Source organism: Magnolia sinica, chromosome 3, assembly GCF_029962835.1.
Source record: "Magnolia sinica isolate HGM2019 chromosome 3, MsV1, whole genome shotgun sequence".
Classification (NCBI taxonomy): domain Eukaryota; kingdom Viridiplantae; phylum Streptophyta; class Magnoliopsida; order Magnoliales; family Magnoliaceae; genus Magnolia; species Magnolia sinica.
In genome coordinates this window covers 126,638,184-126,658,786 of record NC_080575.1, presented here as the reverse complement: position 1 = coordinate 126,658,786, position 20,603 = coordinate 126,638,184, and the positions used below count along the sequence as shown (strand labels likewise).

Sequence of the window (20,603 nt, the reverse complement as noted above, 5' to 3'; positions counted from 1 at the left end):
CGGTTCCAAAGTTCAAGTGGGCCACATGATATACGGTAGTAGAGATGAAAATGCCCTCAATTGAAACCTTCCAAAGGCTGCCATGATATGTATCACATCCAAACCGTTCGTAAGTTTATTTCCCAATGTGATAGATATAAAACACAAACATTAGCCTAATTCAAGACCAATGTGGCCCCGACCAAGGTTTCAATGGTTGCAGTTCAATTCTCATAGTTTTATGTAATGTGCCTCACATGAGTTTTGAATCTACCCCATTTTTAGGCTCATGTACTAGGATGAGATGGACAAACTGATTGGCAAAATAAATTTCTCATGGAAATTATGGTGAGCCCCGCAGCTTACTATCACAGGGGCATCGGCGATTCGTAGAGGAACAGACTGCTTTTCACGAGGGAATCTTTCATGCTGTAGTAGAGTATAATGAATGACACATAGGCATTTAGATTCAAAATAAACCATCCAAAAAACTGGACAACATATTAGATGTATTATGAACCAAAAATCAAGCAGATTTCATCATTTGACCATTCAATTAGTAAACATTTATTGGACGAGTTCTTGTTTTTTTTTGTTTTTTGTTTTGAAACATGCATTTATCAAACAAGTATAAATGAAAGTATTCAATGGTCTTTTCTTAACAAACAAGTGCCCACAAAGTAGAGGTTAGGATTGCTAATTGACGCAGGGATGAACGTGATGAGGATAACTACCCCGAATCCACGGAGCTTCTCTGGACTCCTCACAGAGACTTCTCGAATCCACGAGGAAAAGAAAGCAGAAAATAGAAATAAATTCTAATAAATTCGAAATTGATTAATTGATGAATAAAAACGAGTTCACAACCCTTTAAATAGGGCTACCAAGCAATGGGAAAGAAATTAGAAGCAAACTACAACTCAAACTCTTAGAATCCGCGACTTACTATAAATAGTAAACTTACTATTTATAGACGGTCGTGATGTCTACTAGTGCGCAAGGTTTTCGGCCAAAAATAGTAAGTGTCCTATTTGGCTTCACCAAACCGTTCTCCTAATTATTCTAAGCTCTTTTCACGTTGGATGCAACTCCTAAAGCTCGACAGATGAAGAGTTATAATCAAACTAAAACTTACTATTTATAGTAAAAACGAAATTAAAGCAGGAAACAACCGTCGATCTAGGGGCTTCTCGCAATTCCGGGTTGCATAACCCAGCGTAGCGGGGTTGGTTGGCTAAAGTAGCTTGTTCTACCCCAAAATCATATATATTACGTCGGATAACTCATTCAGGATTGCAAGATACGCCCGATTTATGGATCACTTCTGTTGTTGACCGGGCCTTTTTTGATCCATCTTGGCCATGTAATTGTCCGCGACCCGCTCTACATCAGTCTCCTCCACTTCAAAAGAACTCGTCCTCGAGTTCTCGTCATGTTCTGGTTCATGATACTTGGTCAGGTCCGCGACATTGAAAGTCTGTGAGATTGCCATGTCATCTGGAAGATCAACAATATAAGCGTTATCATTAATCTTTCGGATGATTGGGATGGGTCCAATCTTCTTATTTTTTAACTTGTTGTACATCCCGATCGAAAATCTCTCTTTGCGCAGATGGACCATAACGCGGTCGCCCATCTCGAACACTTTTTGTCGTCGATGCTTGTCCGCTTGTTCCTTGTACTTCTCGTTCGAGGCATGTAGCTTGGTCTGCACTTCTGCATGGATGTCCATGATCTTGTCTGCCATATGTTCTGCTGCAATGCTCGTGCCTGGGTGCTTGGGTAGAGGGACCAAGTCAAGTGTGTGGCGAGGCACTCGTCCGTAGATAATCTGGAACGGTGATCTCCCTGTTGAACGGTTCACCATGTTGTTGAATGCAAACTCGCTGAGACAAGGCCAAATCCCACGCGATTTTTCTCCTGAAATACGGCGAAGGAGGTTTCCCAACGTGCGATTCACAACTTGAAACTGCCCATCAGTTTGGGTGGTAAGCACTGTTGAATTGAAGTCGTGTATCGAATCGATTCCATAAAGTCCGCCAAAAGTGGCTAATGAACTTCGTGTCACGATCGGAAGTAATGGTCTTGGGGACCCCGTGTAGCCGAACGACCTCCCTGAAAAATAAATTCGCCACGTGTGTTGCATCGAGGGTCTTCTTGCATGGGATAAAGTGCGCCATCTTAGAGAAACGATCTACCACCACGAACACCGAATCCATGCCACGTTGTGTTCGTGGGAGACCAAGCACGAAGTCCATTGATAAATCCTCCCAAGGACCGTCAGCACAAGTAACGGGTGTAGAGGCCCGTATTCTCAGATTGCCCCTTGGAGGTCCGACAAACATGACAACGTTGTATGGCTTTTCCCACATCACGTACTAACTGCGGTCAGTACCGCTCTTCCACAAGAGCTTGAGTCCTGTCTCGCCCAAAGTGTCCACCAAGGCCACCTCCATGTAGCTCCTGAATAATCTGCTCACTCAGAGAACTTTGGGGGATGCACAATCGATTCCCTTTGAAGAGAAAATCGTCCTGTATATGAAGGTCACCCACTTCATCCAAGAATCTTTGAAGTCCTCATCCTCGGCATACAGCTCCTTGAGATAGTCGAAGCCGACTACCTCGTTGCTCATTGTAACTAGTAGTGATGCACGACGGCTAAGTGCATCAGCCATCTTATTCTGCTGCCCTGATTTGTACTTCAAAACAAATGAGAATTCCTGTAAAAATGCAACCCATCTAGCATGCACACGATTCATGTTAGTCTGATTAATAAACTTTAATGCTTAATGGTTAGTGTACAAAACAAACTCTCTTTGAATCAGATAATGTCGCCAATGTCGTAGCGCTTGAACAACTGTGTACAACTCAAGCTTATAAGTCGACCACTTCTTTCGGGCTTCGCTGAGCTTCTCGCTGTAGAAGGCTACCAGCCTGCCTTCTTGTGATAATACTCCCCCAATTCCAACGTATGAAGCATCACACTCAACCTCAAACAATTTGTCGAAATTAGGAAGCACCAAGACCGGTGTTGCAGACAAACGATGTTTGATCTCATGAAAGCTCTTGTCAGATTTATCGGTCCACTGGAACAGTCATTTTTTCATGCAATCTGTTATAGGCGCAACTATGGTGCTAAAATCTCGCACAAATTGACTATAGAAGGTCGCCAACCCGTGAAAACTCCTCATCTCATGAATGTTTGTCGGGATCGGCCATTCCCTAATAGCTCGCACCTTTTCATCGTCTACACGAATGTCTGTGAACGTTACAACAAATCTTATAAATAACAGGCTGTCAGTTAAAAAACTATACTTCTTCAAGTTGTGGTACAACTTGTTAATTTGTAGGACCTGCAGCACCTGCCTGAGATGTTTCCTATGCTCTGTCTCATCCTGGCTATATATCAATATGTCATCAAAATTATTACCACAAATCAGCCAGTGAACGGTTTTAGAACTTTATTCATTAGACGTATAAAAGTACTTGGTGCATTCGATAGGCTGAAGGGCATGACCAGCCACTCATACAACCCTTCCTTGGTCTTGAATGTTGTTTTCCACTCATCACTAGGTCGAATACGAATCTGATAATACCCGCTCCTTAGATCTAGTTTAGAGAACACCTTGGCCCCTTCTAACATATCGAGCATGTCGTCCAACCGTGGTATTGGAAACCGATATTTGATGGTAATTTTGTTGATTGCTCGGCTGTCGACACACATGCGCCAGCTTCCATCTCTCTTTGGCGTTAATAATGCTGGTACGGCACATGGGCTCATGCTCTCTCTCAAGAGACCCTTACGGATCAATTCCTTCACTTGCCCCTGAAGTATCTCACACTCCTTCGGACTCATCCGATAATGAGGGCGATTGGGCAGGCTAGCCCCAGGGACGAGGTCTATGTGATGTTGGATGTCCCTCATAGGGGGCAATCCATCAGGTAAATCCTCAGGCCAGACTTCTTTGAATTCGTTTAGCAGCAGTCTTAAACTTGGAGGGATGTTTGAGGGTTCCTCTTCCTCGCCCTTTACTACTACGGCGTATACCTCGTCAGTTTCCTTGGATTCCTCCATGAAATCCCGAATGGTCAAGAGGGAACTCCCCTCCACTTTAGAGGCTTCAGGGTGGTTCTCTGGTGCCATAAGGGCAAGGATTATTTTTCGACTATCCTTGACGAATACGTAGACATTATCTCGTCCCCGATGGGTCGCATCACGGTCCGACTGCCAAGGTCGACCGAGTAACATATGACAAGCTTCCATATCGACCACGTCACAAAGTATTTGATCCTTATAATTTTTGCCAATTGAAAACGAGATAGTGCATTGTTCAGTTACCTTGGTCTCATTTACCTTTTTTATCCAGCCAATAGAGTATGGGGAAGGATGCTTCATCGTTGGTAACCGCAACTTGTCCACCATTACTCTTGAGACGATATTTTCGCTACTACCACTGTCTATGATCACATCACAGACCTTTCCGTTGACGGTGCACCGAGTACGAAATATATTGTGTCGCTGTGGATGTAATTCCTTCCGTGGGGTATACGGTAGTCGCCTCACAACTAGAAATTCGCCACGATCCTCGCCCGTCACTTCATCGCCACTTGTAATTTCTTGATGGTTTGTTCATGTTCATCAAAGCGATGGTCTTCTTCTGCGGCCTCATCTTCATTGCCCCCTTCGTTTATAGTCGAGTGTGCTGCGGGGCGTTGAGGACAAGTGTTTGATAAGTGGCACGGTTGGCCACAGTAATAATTGTTCGACCTTGGCCGAGTATAAGGATTTGGAATCCTACTCGGACTGGCTGTTGTAGGTGCATGTTAAGGCCCGGATGAGCCGCTCCCCATATCACGGTTTGCGGTTGTAGGAAGTTGAGGTCTGGATCTTTTCCTCGTGGCACCTGGATTCTGCGTGGGACCCGTCATGGGGGTCGATTTGAAGGATATGGACGAGCGGGAGCTCTTGCAAGTTGTGTTTATCCCTACCCGCCAATTGAATGCTTCATCCACGGTCCCGACTGGGTACATGAACTCGATTCTGAATTATCGGTCGCAACCCACCTATAAATCATGCCACCTTCTGTGACTCAATTCGGACAGATCGTTTCGTGTAGCCAACCGTTGAAATTCTTGATGTAACTGTGTGATTCGATTTTCTTTGCGAATTTTGATATTGTTGGAATAATATCTGCTCATAATCACCGAGGAGAAATGAGATCGAAGAAGACGTCTCATCCGTGGCCATGATGAGATGGGCGCCTTGTTCGGCGGGCTCGTGAGAGTTGTAATTGTTCCCACCATGCGGAACACCCGATTTTAATTTAAACGCTACCAATTTTACCTTTTTATAATCGCACGTCCATGTAATCAAAATATCTCTCTACTTGGGCTATCGAAAAAATCTTCTATACGTAATAAACCGTTAAAACTAGGAAGTTCGGACCTTACCTCGATAGTCTCTTTCAAGACGATCTAGATGATTACCTCCATGGATTGGTCGTCGAGCAAAACCCTTATTAAGGTCCTCGTCGCTAGAACTTGAATCATCTGATGTAGCCCTACGGTTTGCCACTGGTAGTGCTCTACGAAAATCGGGGTTGTGTCGTACAGCAACAATGGGTGGTGGAGCCACCATGGGTGGTGGAGCACCGCCTAGGGCTCGGGGCGGAAGTAGCGCATCCGCAAGACGGTCGAGAGTTGCCTGCATCCCTTACATGGTCAACTGACTCTCCCGGTGGAAAGCTTCCATTCTTTCCGAAAGATAACGAATCCCTGGATCACTTCCACGAGAGTTTGATTAATGGGCTTTGTAAGATTAGGACGATGGTTAGGAGTGGGATCTTGACGCAGGGATGAACGTGATGAGGATAACTACTCCGAATCCACGGAGCTTCTCTGGACTCCTCACAGAGACTTCTCGAATCCACGAGGAAAGAAAGCAGAAAATAGAAATAAATTCTAATAAATTCGAAATTGATTAATTCCTGAATAAAAACGAGTTTGCAACCCTTTAAATAGGGCTACCAAGCAATGGGAAAGAAATTAGAATCAAACTACAACTCAAACTCTTAGAATCCGCGACTTACTATAAATAGTAAACTTACTATTTATAGACGGTCGTGATGTCTACTAGTGCGCAAGGTTTTCGGCCAAAAATAGTAAGTGTCTTATTTGGCTTCACCAAACCGTTCTCCTAATTTTTCTAAGCTCTTTTCACGTTGGACGCAACTCCTAAAGTCCAACGGATGAAGAGTTATAATCAAACTAAAAACTTACATTTATAGTAAAAAAAAGAAATTAAAACAGGGTAACGAACGTCGATCCAGGGGTATTTTGCAAATTCGGGTTGCGTAACCCAGCGTAACAGGGTTGGTTGGCTAAAGTAGCTCGTTCTACCCCAAAATCATATATTTTACGTCAGATAAATCATTCCGGATTGCAAGATACGCCCGATTTAAGGTTCGATGGTCTAGATCACTTCTGTCGTCGACCGTGCCTTTTCTGATCCATCTTGGCCATGTAATTGTCTGCGACCCGCTCTACATCACTAATCTATTTTATTTTATATATAACTTGGCAGTGGTGAGTTTTGAAATTTAGTTGGCTTAATTGGGGATAACATTCTAGATGCATAACTATAAGTGTAGCCGTAACTTGCGTTTTTATTTTTATTTTTGGGTGAGGTCTGATCAAAAGCACCTCAATGTCTTGTATTCCAATATAATATGTTGGGTTTTCAGCTGTAGAAATTGGCTTGACTTAAACCGTTTGGAAAATGATGTAAAGGATTTGGTTAATCTTAGCATCATAAAATCCCATTCCAATGGCAAATTCTGCAAGATTTTTGGTGGATTTTAAAATTTATTATAGTTATAGGCCTCATGTTGATGCGTGTTTTTATCAATGCCGATCCATCAATATTACTTGTGAAATCTGATATGTTGATTACAATTCCACAGTCCATTAGACATAAGTTTCACTTCATATCATGTTTTTCTCAAAGAAATAATTTGATCCAAATGGTGGGATTGGATGGCAAAATATTGTGGTATTGATGAACATGCAATCATTGTACATTAATAATGGTAATTCCACATAATACGATACAATGTAATCAATGTAATCGTGCATTCCATTTTAATCAAGTTGATATTTGTGTTTTCTCTTTATCATGAATTTATTAATTTATAGATAGATTGTATTTCAAATAAACATCATGGTGGCCTTCAGAAGGTTTCAAAGGTGGGTGTGATTGCCGCAACTGTTTTCCTTCTTCTATATCCGATGGGTTGATGTCACCAAGTTATGTAAGTCCCTTCATGAGTTATGTGTTATATCTAAGCTATTCATCTATTTAGCAATTTCTTTGTAAGGCTTGATCTAAAAAATAAGACATATCCAAAGGTACAGTAGACTACACTATAAAAAAAGTAGTGAGGGATTGAACATCTACCGTCAAAACCCTCTCGGGGTCATGGAGTTTTGGATCAATGTGATATCTTTTTCCCCCTTCATCAAGGTCTGTGCGACATTTTGAATAGATTAGATCTAAAATACACCTTATGGTGGCCCCTCCAAATGCTTTAGGGGAGAATCATTGTCCTTATTCTCTTTGTAGTGTGGTCCACTTAAGCTTTTGATATGACTCATTTTGCAAGGGCGGTTAAGCTATAAAATAATCTATTCAAATAACCGGTTTATATAATAAATACATCATTGTGGTGCGATGTAACTTTGATATCCTTTTAACCGTTTGTACAACGTGGAGGTCGAAGAGCGTCAGCTCTCGTCTACGCGCGACACGTATCCACACTATCCTCGTCGGTGGTGTGTGGTACACCAGCCAATCCGCTTCCAAACGACGTTGGAACGGTCATATATTTTGGCCTTTACCAGTTTAGTAGTTCGCTGCTTCACCCTAAAACTGTAGTCCTTCGTGCCTTTACTATTCATACACCGTAGGACCCAACCCCGAGATGGGGCATCTGATGTCTCCATTTGTAGATGGCCACTCTGAAAAATAGGACATACATCAGATGATTACGATGGCCCAGTCGATCGACTTTTGCCTGTGAATGTTGAGCTATTGGCCGATTTCATTTTAAAAATCCACTTTGCAGGCCGCGGAGGGTGCACCACGTTATCCACTATTTTCATTTTGAGTAATGGGCCATCCACGCAGGAGATCACCAGATGAACGGTGGCCAGGGAAGTTGTCTGCACATTGGTTGGCTTCAAGGATTACAGATTTATGTAGTGCCTCGAAGTACCTAACCCGTTTTAACCTCTTGTGCAGAAGAGTTTCATAGCTCCCACGTGCATGGAGATGCGGAATCTGAAATCGGATTGCGTACTGAGTTACTCAGTACGCTCTTATCGTACTGAGTAAACTCTGTTGGGCCCACCGTGAACGTATCTGGTCTATCCACGCCATCCATCCGTTTTTCCATCTTATTTTAGGGGTTGAGACCAAAATTTAAGCATACTCAAAAATCAAGTGGACCGTACCATTGGAAAGAGTTGGAATAATGACTTCCACCGTTGAAACCTTTCTAAGGCCCACAGTGATGTTTATTTCTCATCCAACATGTTTATAAGATCACACAGATATGGATGAAGGGAAAACACAAATACAAGCTTGATCCAAAACTTCAGTGGCCCCCAAGAAATTTTCAACGGTATGTATTCAATTCACGCTGTTTCCTATGGTGTGGTCCATTTAAGCTTTGGATATACTTAATTTTTAAGCTCAAGCCCTAAATTTATCTGTTAAAATGGATGGACGGAGCGGATAAAATACATAAATCACGGTGGACTCCACAGAATTTACTCAGTATGCTTAGCCTACTGAGTTACTCAGTACGCAATCCGCTTCCGCGGAATCTGACCACCAAAGCTCAATAGAGGACGGTTATCTTGCACCGGTGTAGAATATATGCTTAACTATAACACTTGGCCCGTGGGACCCACTGTGATTTAAATACCACATCTAATCCATCCATCATGTGACATCCCTTGTTTTCTTCCTGGATTCAATAATTATTCCTATGGATCAAAAGCTCAGTTGGGGAAAATCAAGTAATACCAGTTCTAAATCCTATCAAATTGTGTAATGTGGTCCACATGATCTTTGAAATGCCATAAATAATTTTGTACTGATACTAATAATTTTTATTAGAATATTATGAATGGATTAGATTGCATAAGAGAAACAATTTGAGCCCTACAAACAGTCTGAACGGTTTTAACGGTAAGCATTCCATCTCAACTCTTCCTTGTGATCTGACCCACAGGTGATTTGGATAGAGCTAATTTTTCTTTTTATTATTTGTTTATATAAATAGAATCACCTTTCGGACGGATTATACCTGAGCTCTACTTCACGATGAGCCCCAAAGGATAAAGTGTTGTAGAATAAGCTTCTTATACACCATTGTACAGTAACCGGCCTTAACCTAAGAACGCTTCTTAAAGCCACATAAAAAGCAACAAAACCCAGAATCTAATTCCAAAAATCATGAGGTCCTGATTATCACTAGGCCTCTGATGCGCCGGTTCATACAAGTGAAGATCTTTATAGGTAATCCAAACCGTTAATTAGATGACCCACGTCGTCGATAGGGGATATGACGAAAAATTCCAGAGTTTAAATGTCCAGAACACTTCAATCAATGGTCGTACAAACGTACGGTTGAGAAAAACTCTCAATGGTCCGAAAAAGAAGGCTAGATGCTAATAGCACAGATTTTGCGATCCATGGTGGGGCACATGCCTCTAACCGTCTGGATCACCAACCAGTGGGCCCCACTTGAACCAAATGGGCACCCCAGGACACTATTCACGTCCTGATGCTTCAGGATCCTAAAATTCCTCCTCCACCTCTCTTCATCTCTATAAGATGCTCGCAGCAACTGAAACCCTAGCATTTCTTCCTGTTTCTACAGTGGCATCAGCAGCAGCAGCCGTCGAAGATGAGGTCTGAGATCTACAGATCTGCTTCCAAGACCGTGAAAGCTCTGCTTTCTGCTTCTAGAAGCTCACCTCTTCTTGCTGGTGAGTCTCGATGCTTTTCTACGCTCTCTGATCTGACCGAATCCCCTCCATTTTCGCTTTTCTCGCTGCTTTTATTGATGAATTTAGGGCGCGTTTGGATGCATTATTGAAATGAATTGCATTTGTTAGTATAGTAATAGTGGAAACAGAACAAATTGCAATTTCCTCAGCATTCATCTCCAGATTGTAATGATGTTATAGTGGGGTTGAAAAGAATGAAACTGCATTTCCAAGTTTTCCTCTTTCATGAACTGAAAGTTTCGCAATTCAAATCAGTTTTGCGTCCAAACACAGACTAAAAGGACGGAATCTTGGAACTCCCAAATACATTTGTATCCTTTTCTGAAGAAAATGGGAAGGGTTTCTTATCAACAACAGTCACTAAATCAAGTGCCAAGTAATGCTGCGTTTGGATGTACAATCGAATTGAATCACGAATGTCCAGCTTAACAAAGAGGAAATTGCCAATTTGTGGTGTCATTTACCGGTATTCACATTTGCAATTTGGAGCTGTTTCCCTTAGTATAGTTGTTTCCATTTTATTAGACCTGTAATTGCTATTGAATTTGATGGCGCGTCCAAACAGGCCTTGAAATGCTGTTTCATATTTTTATCTGAGTCCTCTCTTGTGTAGAAGGGAGAGCAGTAGCAGCTGCTGCAGCAACTTCATTTAGAGGGAAGACGCCGGCCTTGGCTTCATTTTATGAGAGGGCGCATTCCAAGAGTGCTTTCAACACGTGGTTTTCAGGAGCCCTTGTTCTTCCTGCAGCAGGTTTGTGTTTGGAAGTTCCCACTTTCTAGGAATGCAAGTTTCAAGGACAATGCCTGGTTTAACAATATGATTTGTTGACTGACTCTGATTCTCGCCGAGTCTAACAGTCATGATGCTGAAACCAACATGACTAGGATTAGTGAGTTGCATTGAGCTGATCTGAAGCTTTAATTTACATGATCCATGTGTGAGTGATATGGATGAGTTACACTGTGGGATCATTCAACATGGGCAAGTTACGCACTGACTTGGCCAAGGCCGAAATCGAATCCGTGTTGATTTTCTTAATCAGGCCTCCAAATAGTCTCATTTTCCATAAGAGTCCAACTGCCTATCACATGACATCGTAAGCCATGGATCATTCAACATGGACAAGTCAGGCACTGACTCGGCCAGGGTGGAACCAAGTCTATGTTGATTTTATTAATCAGGCCCCCGAATAGTCTCATTTACAGGAAGAGTTGCACTCTGTATCACATAACATTGTAAGCCGTGGGTCGTTGTATGGTTTTTCCTAGTTTTTATGATAATGTATGTGTCACCATGTCTTGCTTAGTAAATAGCAATCTGTGCTTGTATTTCTTTCTATATCTGGGATTAAGATATAGGTCTTGAATCTATTCAATCGTTTCATGTCTCCATAACAATTGAAATCAGTATGTGGCTATATCATATGTTACAGATGCACATTCATCTGTTGGATATGTTTACCTTTTCACTCCTACATATTTTTTTTCCCCATCTCCCTCTTTGAAAATATTAACTCTCTCTCTCTCTCTCTCTCTCTCTCTCTCTCTCATGCTCTGCTATTTATTTGCTTCCAATGGAAGAAAGGAGATGATGGCTTGAAAGTAAAAGGTATGAGTGGGAAAACAATTTTGGTGGGTGAATAGATGAACATGGGGAATGGAAGAGGGCCCCTGTCCTTGTTCAAGTTATAACATTGTGGCTGTCGCAACCTCTTCTACAATAACTTTAGTATGCTTTGGCATGAAGCGGGTTGAATGAAAAGGCGTGGGCTGCATTCTAAATATGAATGATAGTCTAGACTTCTCCCGACATTACAATTTGGGCCCCATTGTGTACATCTGTTTGCTGCCAAACAATTTCCTGCATTGATCAATCCTTCTTTCTGATCCTTTCACTTTGATATTCTTTATTCTTGTACCTTTTCTTTTTTCATTTCTTTTCTTTCTTTTTGGTAGTTTGATTGGTAAGCTTGGATTATTCTATGAGATCTAAGTTTGTGTCATGGAGCACCATCCAATTGAATTTTAAGGGTTCACCCATGCAGAATCTTTTTATTTCCCCTTTCTCCTTTTCTTTCCTGAGTTATTTTTCATCATTTGTGCAATATTTCTCTTCTTTTCACCGTATCATACACTTCATAAGAAGAGTTTTCTTTTATATCATGGAAGATTTTATACCCCTTGGACAAAATGGAGATTTTTATTCTTGTAGTGTCTCCTGAAAGCATGTACTAGAACTTACCAGTCATAAAAAGCATGCACTATAACTTGTGCTTCACAGTGTCATTTATGAGAAACAGGTGCAGATCCTTCAGTGGATAATTTAATATGCATGCAAAAATCTATTACGAAAGCGACATATCTCATTTCTTTCCAATTTCTTGAGATATAATGAAATTTTGCGGCTTCGCTTGGGATATCTTGAGGAGAATCTTGTGAAAAATAATAAATAAAATATTTTTTTACAATAAGAAAAGAATAAGCCCTGTTTGGTAGACACCTAAAATGAGTTCATCGTTTTTTTAGTTAACAGTAATTATGTATAAGAGATACTGATCTCTACTACATTATTAGTGTTAACATGAACTCATAATCTCTAATACAAATTACTGTTAATGAACTCATTTTTAGGCATCTACCAAACATGGCCTAAGTATATGTTAAAAATATAAGGAGATGGAGATGTGTGTGAGAGATGGAAAGGAGAGGTTTGGAAAAGATGAGGCTTTGAGAAATTCAGAAATTTTGTTATTTTAAACAGAAGTAAAAAAGAAAAATAGGTTATTATCTCAAAATATTGCAACAACATCCTGACATTATCAGGGTTTGGTGATATCTTGCCAATATTGAAATGGTATCAGGAAAACATTGGTTAGTCATAAAATGCTGGAAGAACATTGCTATTAGGCCTGTTGATGGGCCGGGCTGCCCAGTTGGTCTTTCAGGCCAGGTCTGCTTTGGGCTGGGCTTGGGCAGGAATTGTAGGCCTGAGGGTTGAACTAGGGCTTCTTTAAGAGCTGTCAGCCTGGCCCGGCGCCGTCCATTTAGGATTTCAAAGGCATTTGTGTCATATATCATGCATGATGGGGTACACTTAATCAACTGCCCCACTCGGTCCTGTTTGTTTTGGCCCATCATGGGCCAAGGTCAAACTCGAGCTTAGGTTGTACTTTGTGGGCTGGGCTTGGATAGACATAGGCCCAGCCCAAGCATGGCCCTTTGGTAGCCCTAATGGCTATATGTCAAAACATCAGAGATATTTGTCTCCTTGTTTATTATGTCATAAAAATATAGTGATGGTGATAAGTTCTCAATTCTCATTGTGCTGTTCAACAAGCTGGACTCTGCTTTTGACTTTTGACAACTTAATCACTACAACTGTGCATGCTGACTATATGCACGACCAAATAGAGAAATGATTATTACATCCCAATTACCTACTTATTTAGAAGATAACTGGGGCTTGGTTAGCTTGTGCTCCTCTAGAATTGTGATACTTGGATCATTATTGAACTCTTAAGATGCAACACTTCTATGCCAATATTGCTTGGTTCTCTATAGGCTTGGCAATGCAAATCCTTAGTACTGCCCATAGTTTAGAAAATCATCATCTGATGCGACTTGCTACCTTCTGAGCAGTATAAGTTTCCGTCTGAAATGATACAACTCCTAGACAGAAATGGGGACCAGAACCACCCAAAATGGACCTATATGGGTACTTGTTTCAGTGGCCTGGTTCATTCCCAACTGGTACTTGAATCCATGGTACTACTGTCTTAAGGGCGTGTTTGATTTCTAAGAGCTTGGGTAAATACCCAGGAAATGGGTAATTATTACCATTTCATCCGTTTGAAAATCCAGGGAAACTTCTGCATTGGGAACCGGTTCAAATAGCTATTTAAAATTTTTGAACCTCAAGGTAATGTATATGATATGTCAATTCCGTCCATATGTTTTACCACAATATTTTGAGGCATGAGCCAAAAAAGGAGGATGATCCAACACTCAGGTGGCCCACACCAAAAGAAACAGTGGCCTCACAAAGTTTTTAACGGTAAGTATTCGATTCCTGTTTTCGTATGGTGTGGTCCACTTGAGTTTTGGATATACCTCATTTTTTTGCTCATACTATAAATTCAAAAGGCATAATGGATGAACGGTGTGGATAAGCGAAATGCATCACAGTGGGACCCATATATATTTTGTAATGTTTTCGGTTTCCGTGTCAAAAAAGTAAGTAGCCAAATCAGGTGCCTTGTAAATACACAGGGAAATAATTATTACTCTTTTAACTGGTATTTACCAGTGCACTGGAAAATCAAACAGGCCCTAAGTGTTGCATCTGCAATTCATGTCTCTTCTCATTTAAAATTACTAATACCAGCATCATCCATGGAAACTCTCTGTTTACAAAGCTCCGGGATTCTGTACTATTTCCAGAACACCTTTCCCCTGCCATGCCTGTATCATTGTCCAATTTGTCTGGCTTCAGCCACCATCTGCTCTTTATTTTTTATTTTTATATATATTTTTTTTTTTCTCTGACAGTTTTACCTGCAAACTTGGTATTGTCACATGGGTAGTTCCACTGGTCCCTGTAAACGAGCCATGGCCTCTTATTGATTATTAGAAATCATGCACTGGAATCTTTTAATTCATGATATTTGATTGTAGCAATGTGAAGTCCTGATATCCATTTCATTGTTTTTCCTGTTCCTAGTGTACATGCTTCAAGAGCAGGAGGCACACGCTGCAGAGGTATTGCCTTCACCTGAAATCACATATATTTTCCTCACTTCTTATATTCATATTGTACTTCTTGTTTCTTTCTTTCTTTCTTTCTTTTTTCCTGATTGATCTCATATATATTTTCACCCTTTTTCAGTTAGAACGCACTTTTATTGCAATTAAGCCCGATGGAGTGCAAAGAGGACTGGTGAGACATCCTCCTTTCATGTCTGCCAGCCTACTGTGGGTTGACTCAATCAATTCAATATGCATAATACACACAGACATATATTCCTTTCTTTTCTTTTTTTAATTCATTTATGATGGCAAAAATGACTGCATCTCTGATTTTACTTGAATAAATTTTAGAGTGGATAAACTATACATCTGCTTTTGCATGAAGCCCACCTCGAATTCTTCTTCCTCTCGTTTCTCTGACTTGGCAACAATTCATATTTTTCTAGACTTCTCTTGAAATTTTATTTTATTATTTCTTAGCATACTCACATAGCTTAAATTTATTGGTTGTCTAATTCTGCGTCTCTCGAATTAGAAATACTAGCTTCTTGTCAGGGGTACTTCCATATCTTGCTATATTTTCTTGTTCTTGAACATGCTCACATGGGATGTCACTTATTATTATTTCTTCCTTTTTACAGATTGCAGAAATTATATCACGTTTTGAGCGCAAAGGATTTAAACTTGTAGCAATTAAGTTGGTGGTTCCGTCCAAGGACTTTGCTCAGAAGCATTACCATGACCTCAAGGAAAGACCCTTCTTTAATGGCCTTTGTAACTTTCTCAGCTCTGGTCCTGTCCTCGCCATGGTAACAACAACGAAGATCATTGATTCTATTTACAAGAAGACAGTATATTACTACAAATTTTGTAAGAGACTTGTTTTGTTTTTCATTATGTTTGTTTTTGTTTTTTTTTTTTTTTTAAATGAAGGTATGGGAAGGTGAAGGGGTGATAAAATATGGCCGTAAACTAATTGGAGCCACAGACCCACAGAAATCGGAGCCGGGAACCATCAGAGGTGATCTTGCTGTTGTTGTTGGAAGGTATTGCTCCAAACTTGCAGGATATTTTCATTATCTTTGTTGGAAGGTATTACTTCATTTCTGTTGTTGGCAATTCATGTCTTGTGCAAGCATTTCATCAGGGTGAAACATGCACTAGATCCGATCTGTTAATCTTGAGCCAATTGGCGTGCCAGACAAGAAAATCCCACCAATTGGATGGTCCTGATTGCACAATCAGATGACTGAGCCCATTCAGTTTGGACCGTTGGGTTGGGGAGGAAGGGAGGGACTGATTTCTATTACCTTGCTTTTCAAATTCTTTGGTAGGCTTCTTTACCGGCTCTCACGCTAGGCTACCCATTTGTCAAATGCTTGCCTGCTGATGTCTGTTACCATTGATTTTTAAAATTTTCATAGAGTTCTTGATTGCTCGCAGAAATATCATCCATGGAAGTGACGGACCTGAAACGGCCAAGGATGAAATTAACCTGTGGTTCCAACCGGAGGAGTTGGTTAGTTACACAAGTAATGCAGAGAAGTGGGTCTATGGTGACAACTGATCAATCTCGGCCGCTTTGTTCTCTTTAAAGGTAGTAAATTAATAGGCAGAAGCTGCGGTGTTCGTTCTTCTGCAATCTGCAATTTCCAAGCAAGGTGGTAAAAGTCCACCCATGACCACGCTAATAAAATCCTATAGAGGTGATGACACTCTCATTTGCCTGCTATGCAATGGTCCAATTGGAATTTTGGCAAAATAATGCATTGGATCGTCCATGCTCGTTGACACCATTGATTTCTCAGGACATGTTATTTAGCTCCTAGTATCGAGGTAATCTTACAATTATGTTTCCTTATTTCCTTTTTCTTTTCTTGTTTCCCCCCTTTTTCCTTGAGTTTTAACTGGGATTTGACCCAATTTCTCTGAAAGAGACCTCTTGTCGGGCCTGCAGATGGTGCATGTGACATCCAACCCATCCAAAAGGTTCAACCCACCATAACGATCAAGTTAACAAAAAATGACGCTGATCCAATCATCATGTTGGACACCATAACAAAACAAAAAACAAAAACAATGTATACCACACAAAAGCTCCAAATTCTGTGGGGCACCTGGTTATTGGATCACCCTAATTTTTAAATCATCTTGATGGGGTGCACCTGTTGGACATGTTGGATGTCATTCGTACACCACCTGGGCCCCACAATGCTGGACTCCACTTTTTAGTGAGGTAAAAAAGGACCAGCGGGCTATTGGGTCAGTTCACTCCCCAAGAAACATGTCTGGGGACTTTAAAATGTTGGGCATTGTTGGGTGAAATCAGCAATCTTGAGAGATTTTGCGGTAGAAATCCCTAAAAGGAATTGGGCACCTTAATTACCATTTCCATTGTTTACAAGTACAACTGGATTCCGATGAAATTGCATGGTACGCGTGGGTTTTCAATCGTGAGAAGTGGGTCCCATGATTCAATTATCCAGACCATTGTTCTGTTGTGTCCCACAGTGGATGGACCATGACCCAACAAATCTTGAGATTGGAAGATCCTGACCGCCAATCCTTGGACTTTTTTCAGCTGCATTTACCACCAAACGCCTAATGTGGGCGGTATGGGTGTACCTACACTAGGGCTGGGCTATCCCATCAGACGCCTGATGTGGGCAGGATCCAGACATCCGTGGGTGAACCTTCAATAGGCTGGGCTATCTCATCAGGCTCTTTGGCTTAGCCCACCAAGGCCAGCCTTTTTAACTTCAGTCGGTTTCAGGCCTTAATTTTTTGGGGCATTTGGACGTAGGAAAATACAAAAGGGCCGCCCCCATGCTTGGATGTAACATCTGTTGGGGCATTTGGAAATAGGAAAATTTTTGCACCGTGTAAGTTGTTTGGGATGGTTTATCCTAGATAGCCCATCTGGAAAGCCGACTAATTCGTTGGCACAATAGTGCATCTGGTGCATGTGAGTTGGTTATAGATTAACGGTGGCCCATTAGACTACTTGAATATTGATATTAGCACGTGGTGCACGTGGGTTGCTTGAAGATGCATTATAATACATTTGGTGTATATACAAATAGAAACATTGACACACGTAGCGTGTTTAGGGTTTAGAGATTGGATGTCACGCACTCGGCAGTCCAAGGGTCAATGGTTGAAAGAGCACATTTGGTATGTCATATATGTGCACAAAATAACACGCAGCAAGGGGTGTTTGGTTGATGGTTTTCATGATTCTCATATTAGCAATTTTTGCAAAAAAAAAAAAAAAGGAAAAAAGGAAAAAGGGAAAAGAATGAAAAAAAAAGAAAAGAAGAAGCATTTTTAGTTCACACTTTGTTGGTAATTACCATCTGAAGAATTAATTTTATTCTCCAGCTTTTTCTTAAAAAACTTGCCCTAGCTTTTGAGTTGGGGAATGAAAAGTGGGCAATTAAAATAAGTTTATAAGTTTTCCTAAAATTTTCTAGAAACTACAAACTATTTCTCAAAATATTCAAGGCTTACTGCAGCATTTTGCAAGAAGCGTAAAAATGAGGGACTAATCGTCAAAAACCAAACATATTTGATAATGAGTTGCTATAAAAGATATCTACCTTTTGTTTAAGGATAAGCCATCCCCACTTTAGGGATCCATTATCCTTGTCTCTATTGGAATGGAAACTGCGTAAGAAACTGATGTTAAGAATAGAGCTGTGTTATCCCGTATTGGACGGAACTTTTGCCACATCCAAACAGGCCCTTTATGTAGGATCAGATCAAAGCTCGAACATAGGTTGGCCTGTCTTCCATAGGCCAGGGTATGGTCGGAAATTGGGGCCCACCATCTATGACTTGGTATAAAATAAGGCCCAAAATTTTATCTGCTGTGTGAGACGTCCCGTTGCGTATGAACCGCATGTTGTAGGAAATCTTACGGCTTGAAGATCTTCACCATCTATGCAAAGGTGAGAGTCGAAAACTTTGTATTGACGGTGAGATCTCTGATGTGTAAAAGCTTTTGCATGTAGCCCTTCAAGGGTGGGATCTTACTGATGAACGGTCTGGATCATTACATGGTGGGGGCAGAAGGGGCAACCAGCGGGGAGGTGCTTGTTAGAGTTGCATCTACGATGAAGTGGTTTGTTGCGGACCGGAATCCTCCGCAAAACATGGGGCCCACCATGTTCTGAATGTGAAATCCACTCCATCCATCAAGTGCGCCCCTCGATTCTAGGCCCTGAAGCCAACAATCAACTTAGATGGCCCACAGTACAGGGAACAATGAGGATGAAACGTCAACCATAGGTTTGTCCGTTGGGCCACCATGGTTGTATATACTTTATCAGACCCATTCACCAGGTTTGAATCACGAGGATGAAGGGAATATACTAATGTAAGCCCCGTTCAGAATCAGGCAGGCAGGCTGCAGTGAGTGTTTTAGGTGTAATTTTACGTTGTTCTGTTTGTTTATTCCATCTGAGTTCTTTATCGGTCTTATATTTTGTGTGTACGGTGAAAATGATGGCTAGCATTTGATGGACGGACTAGATTTCACACATACGACATTTCGCATTTGCAGAGGCTTCCCGTCCATTTTCTGCGATCCGTTCCAACGTATCGTCATCCGATACATCGGACTCTGGTTTGATTGCGCAACACGCAATCTTTCAACAGAATGCTCGGGTTTTCAATTCCCATACGTGGGCCCGGTGTTCTAATACAGACTATAGCTTCTGTTGCGCCCTGACGCTGATGGGCCGCGCCTCGATAAATCTCATCCGCTGGAGGATCTTAATCTTTCGATGTGTTCCACAGGATAGACGGTCAACGAGACAAACACATCAGCTATCCCCATTTGGGTAAGACAGGTACCAAACCTGATAACTAAGATTTTCCAGTTTGGGATATTATACATCCATGGTAGAACGCAACAGACAAAGGTTGCCAAAGCCTTCGGCAGGAAGTTCCCAAGCATGGAACCTAGGTGGAGGCCGCTGTGCCCGCCGTGTACGTTTTTGCAAACTCATTTTAGGGCAGGCTACCGAAAATGAGCCAAATCCAAGACTTAAGTAGGGGGCATAAGCAAGAAATTGTGGGAATTGAGCAACTACCGTTAAAATTTTTGTATGACTACAATTTCTCTTTGTATTTTTAGTTAATCCAAGTGGGACCAACGCCATAAATGATCTGTGTTGAAAATCAATGGTTTTAAAAAAATAAAAATAAAAAGAAAATTTGAATTTTTCAAAATTTCAGGAATTTTCCAACAAAACGCTTTTTAAAAATTTTGAATTAAAAAGTGTAATGTGCGTGTGTTTTGTCCCACATCGAAAATGTGAAGAAAAGTTTTATGGTTTATATGAGATCTTGTGAAGAGTATTCTTGTGTTTTCAGCAATTTCTGAAAACGGTTTTCTGCCTTGAAAGTCAAACAGTCCGAAAATGGACGGACCATGATAATCCAACGGTCAGATCCTTTGATCTGACGACTAAAAACGGCTGGAGTTAATGATCAACGGTCAAAAACATAATTCAAATGTTTTGAACCATTGATAGCCGTCTAGCAACGGTCCACTACCTGATGCCTATATAAACTCGACTATTTCCTTCCGATTTCATCATCTCAACGCACCATTTCTCCCATGAAATTAAATGCAATCCAAAATCTATACCGTCTGAGTCTGCCAGAAGAGATCTGCTGCGTTAAAATTGTTCCATAGTAAACCTATCGTGATTGCTGCACGCTGGATCTAGATAAGGCTTATCTTTTTCTGGAAGCAATTCGCTTATAACCCATCAACAGTTGATAAGGGGGCG

At 41.1% G+C, this 20,603-nt stretch overlaps 1 protein-coding gene across 1 annotated transcript; it reads left to right on the top strand.

Moving 5' to 3' along the window:
* The first annotated feature begins 9,876 nt into the window (after window positions 1–9,876).
* On the top strand, window positions 9,877–16,663 carry LOC131241217 (nucleoside diphosphate kinase 3-like). Its single transcript, XM_058239953.1, has 7 exons — window positions 9,877–10,035; window positions 10,670–10,807; window positions 14,777–14,814; window positions 14,942–14,992; window positions 15,444–15,611; window positions 15,736–15,848; window positions 16,246–16,663. Exons 1-7 carry the CDS (start codon window positions 9,954–9,956, stop codon window positions 16,367–16,369), a joined length of 714 nt encoding a protein of 237 aa, XP_058095936.1. The 5' UTR covers window positions 9,877–9,953; the 3' UTR covers window positions 16,370–16,663.
* Window positions 16,664–20,603: the final 3,940 nt, after the last annotated feature.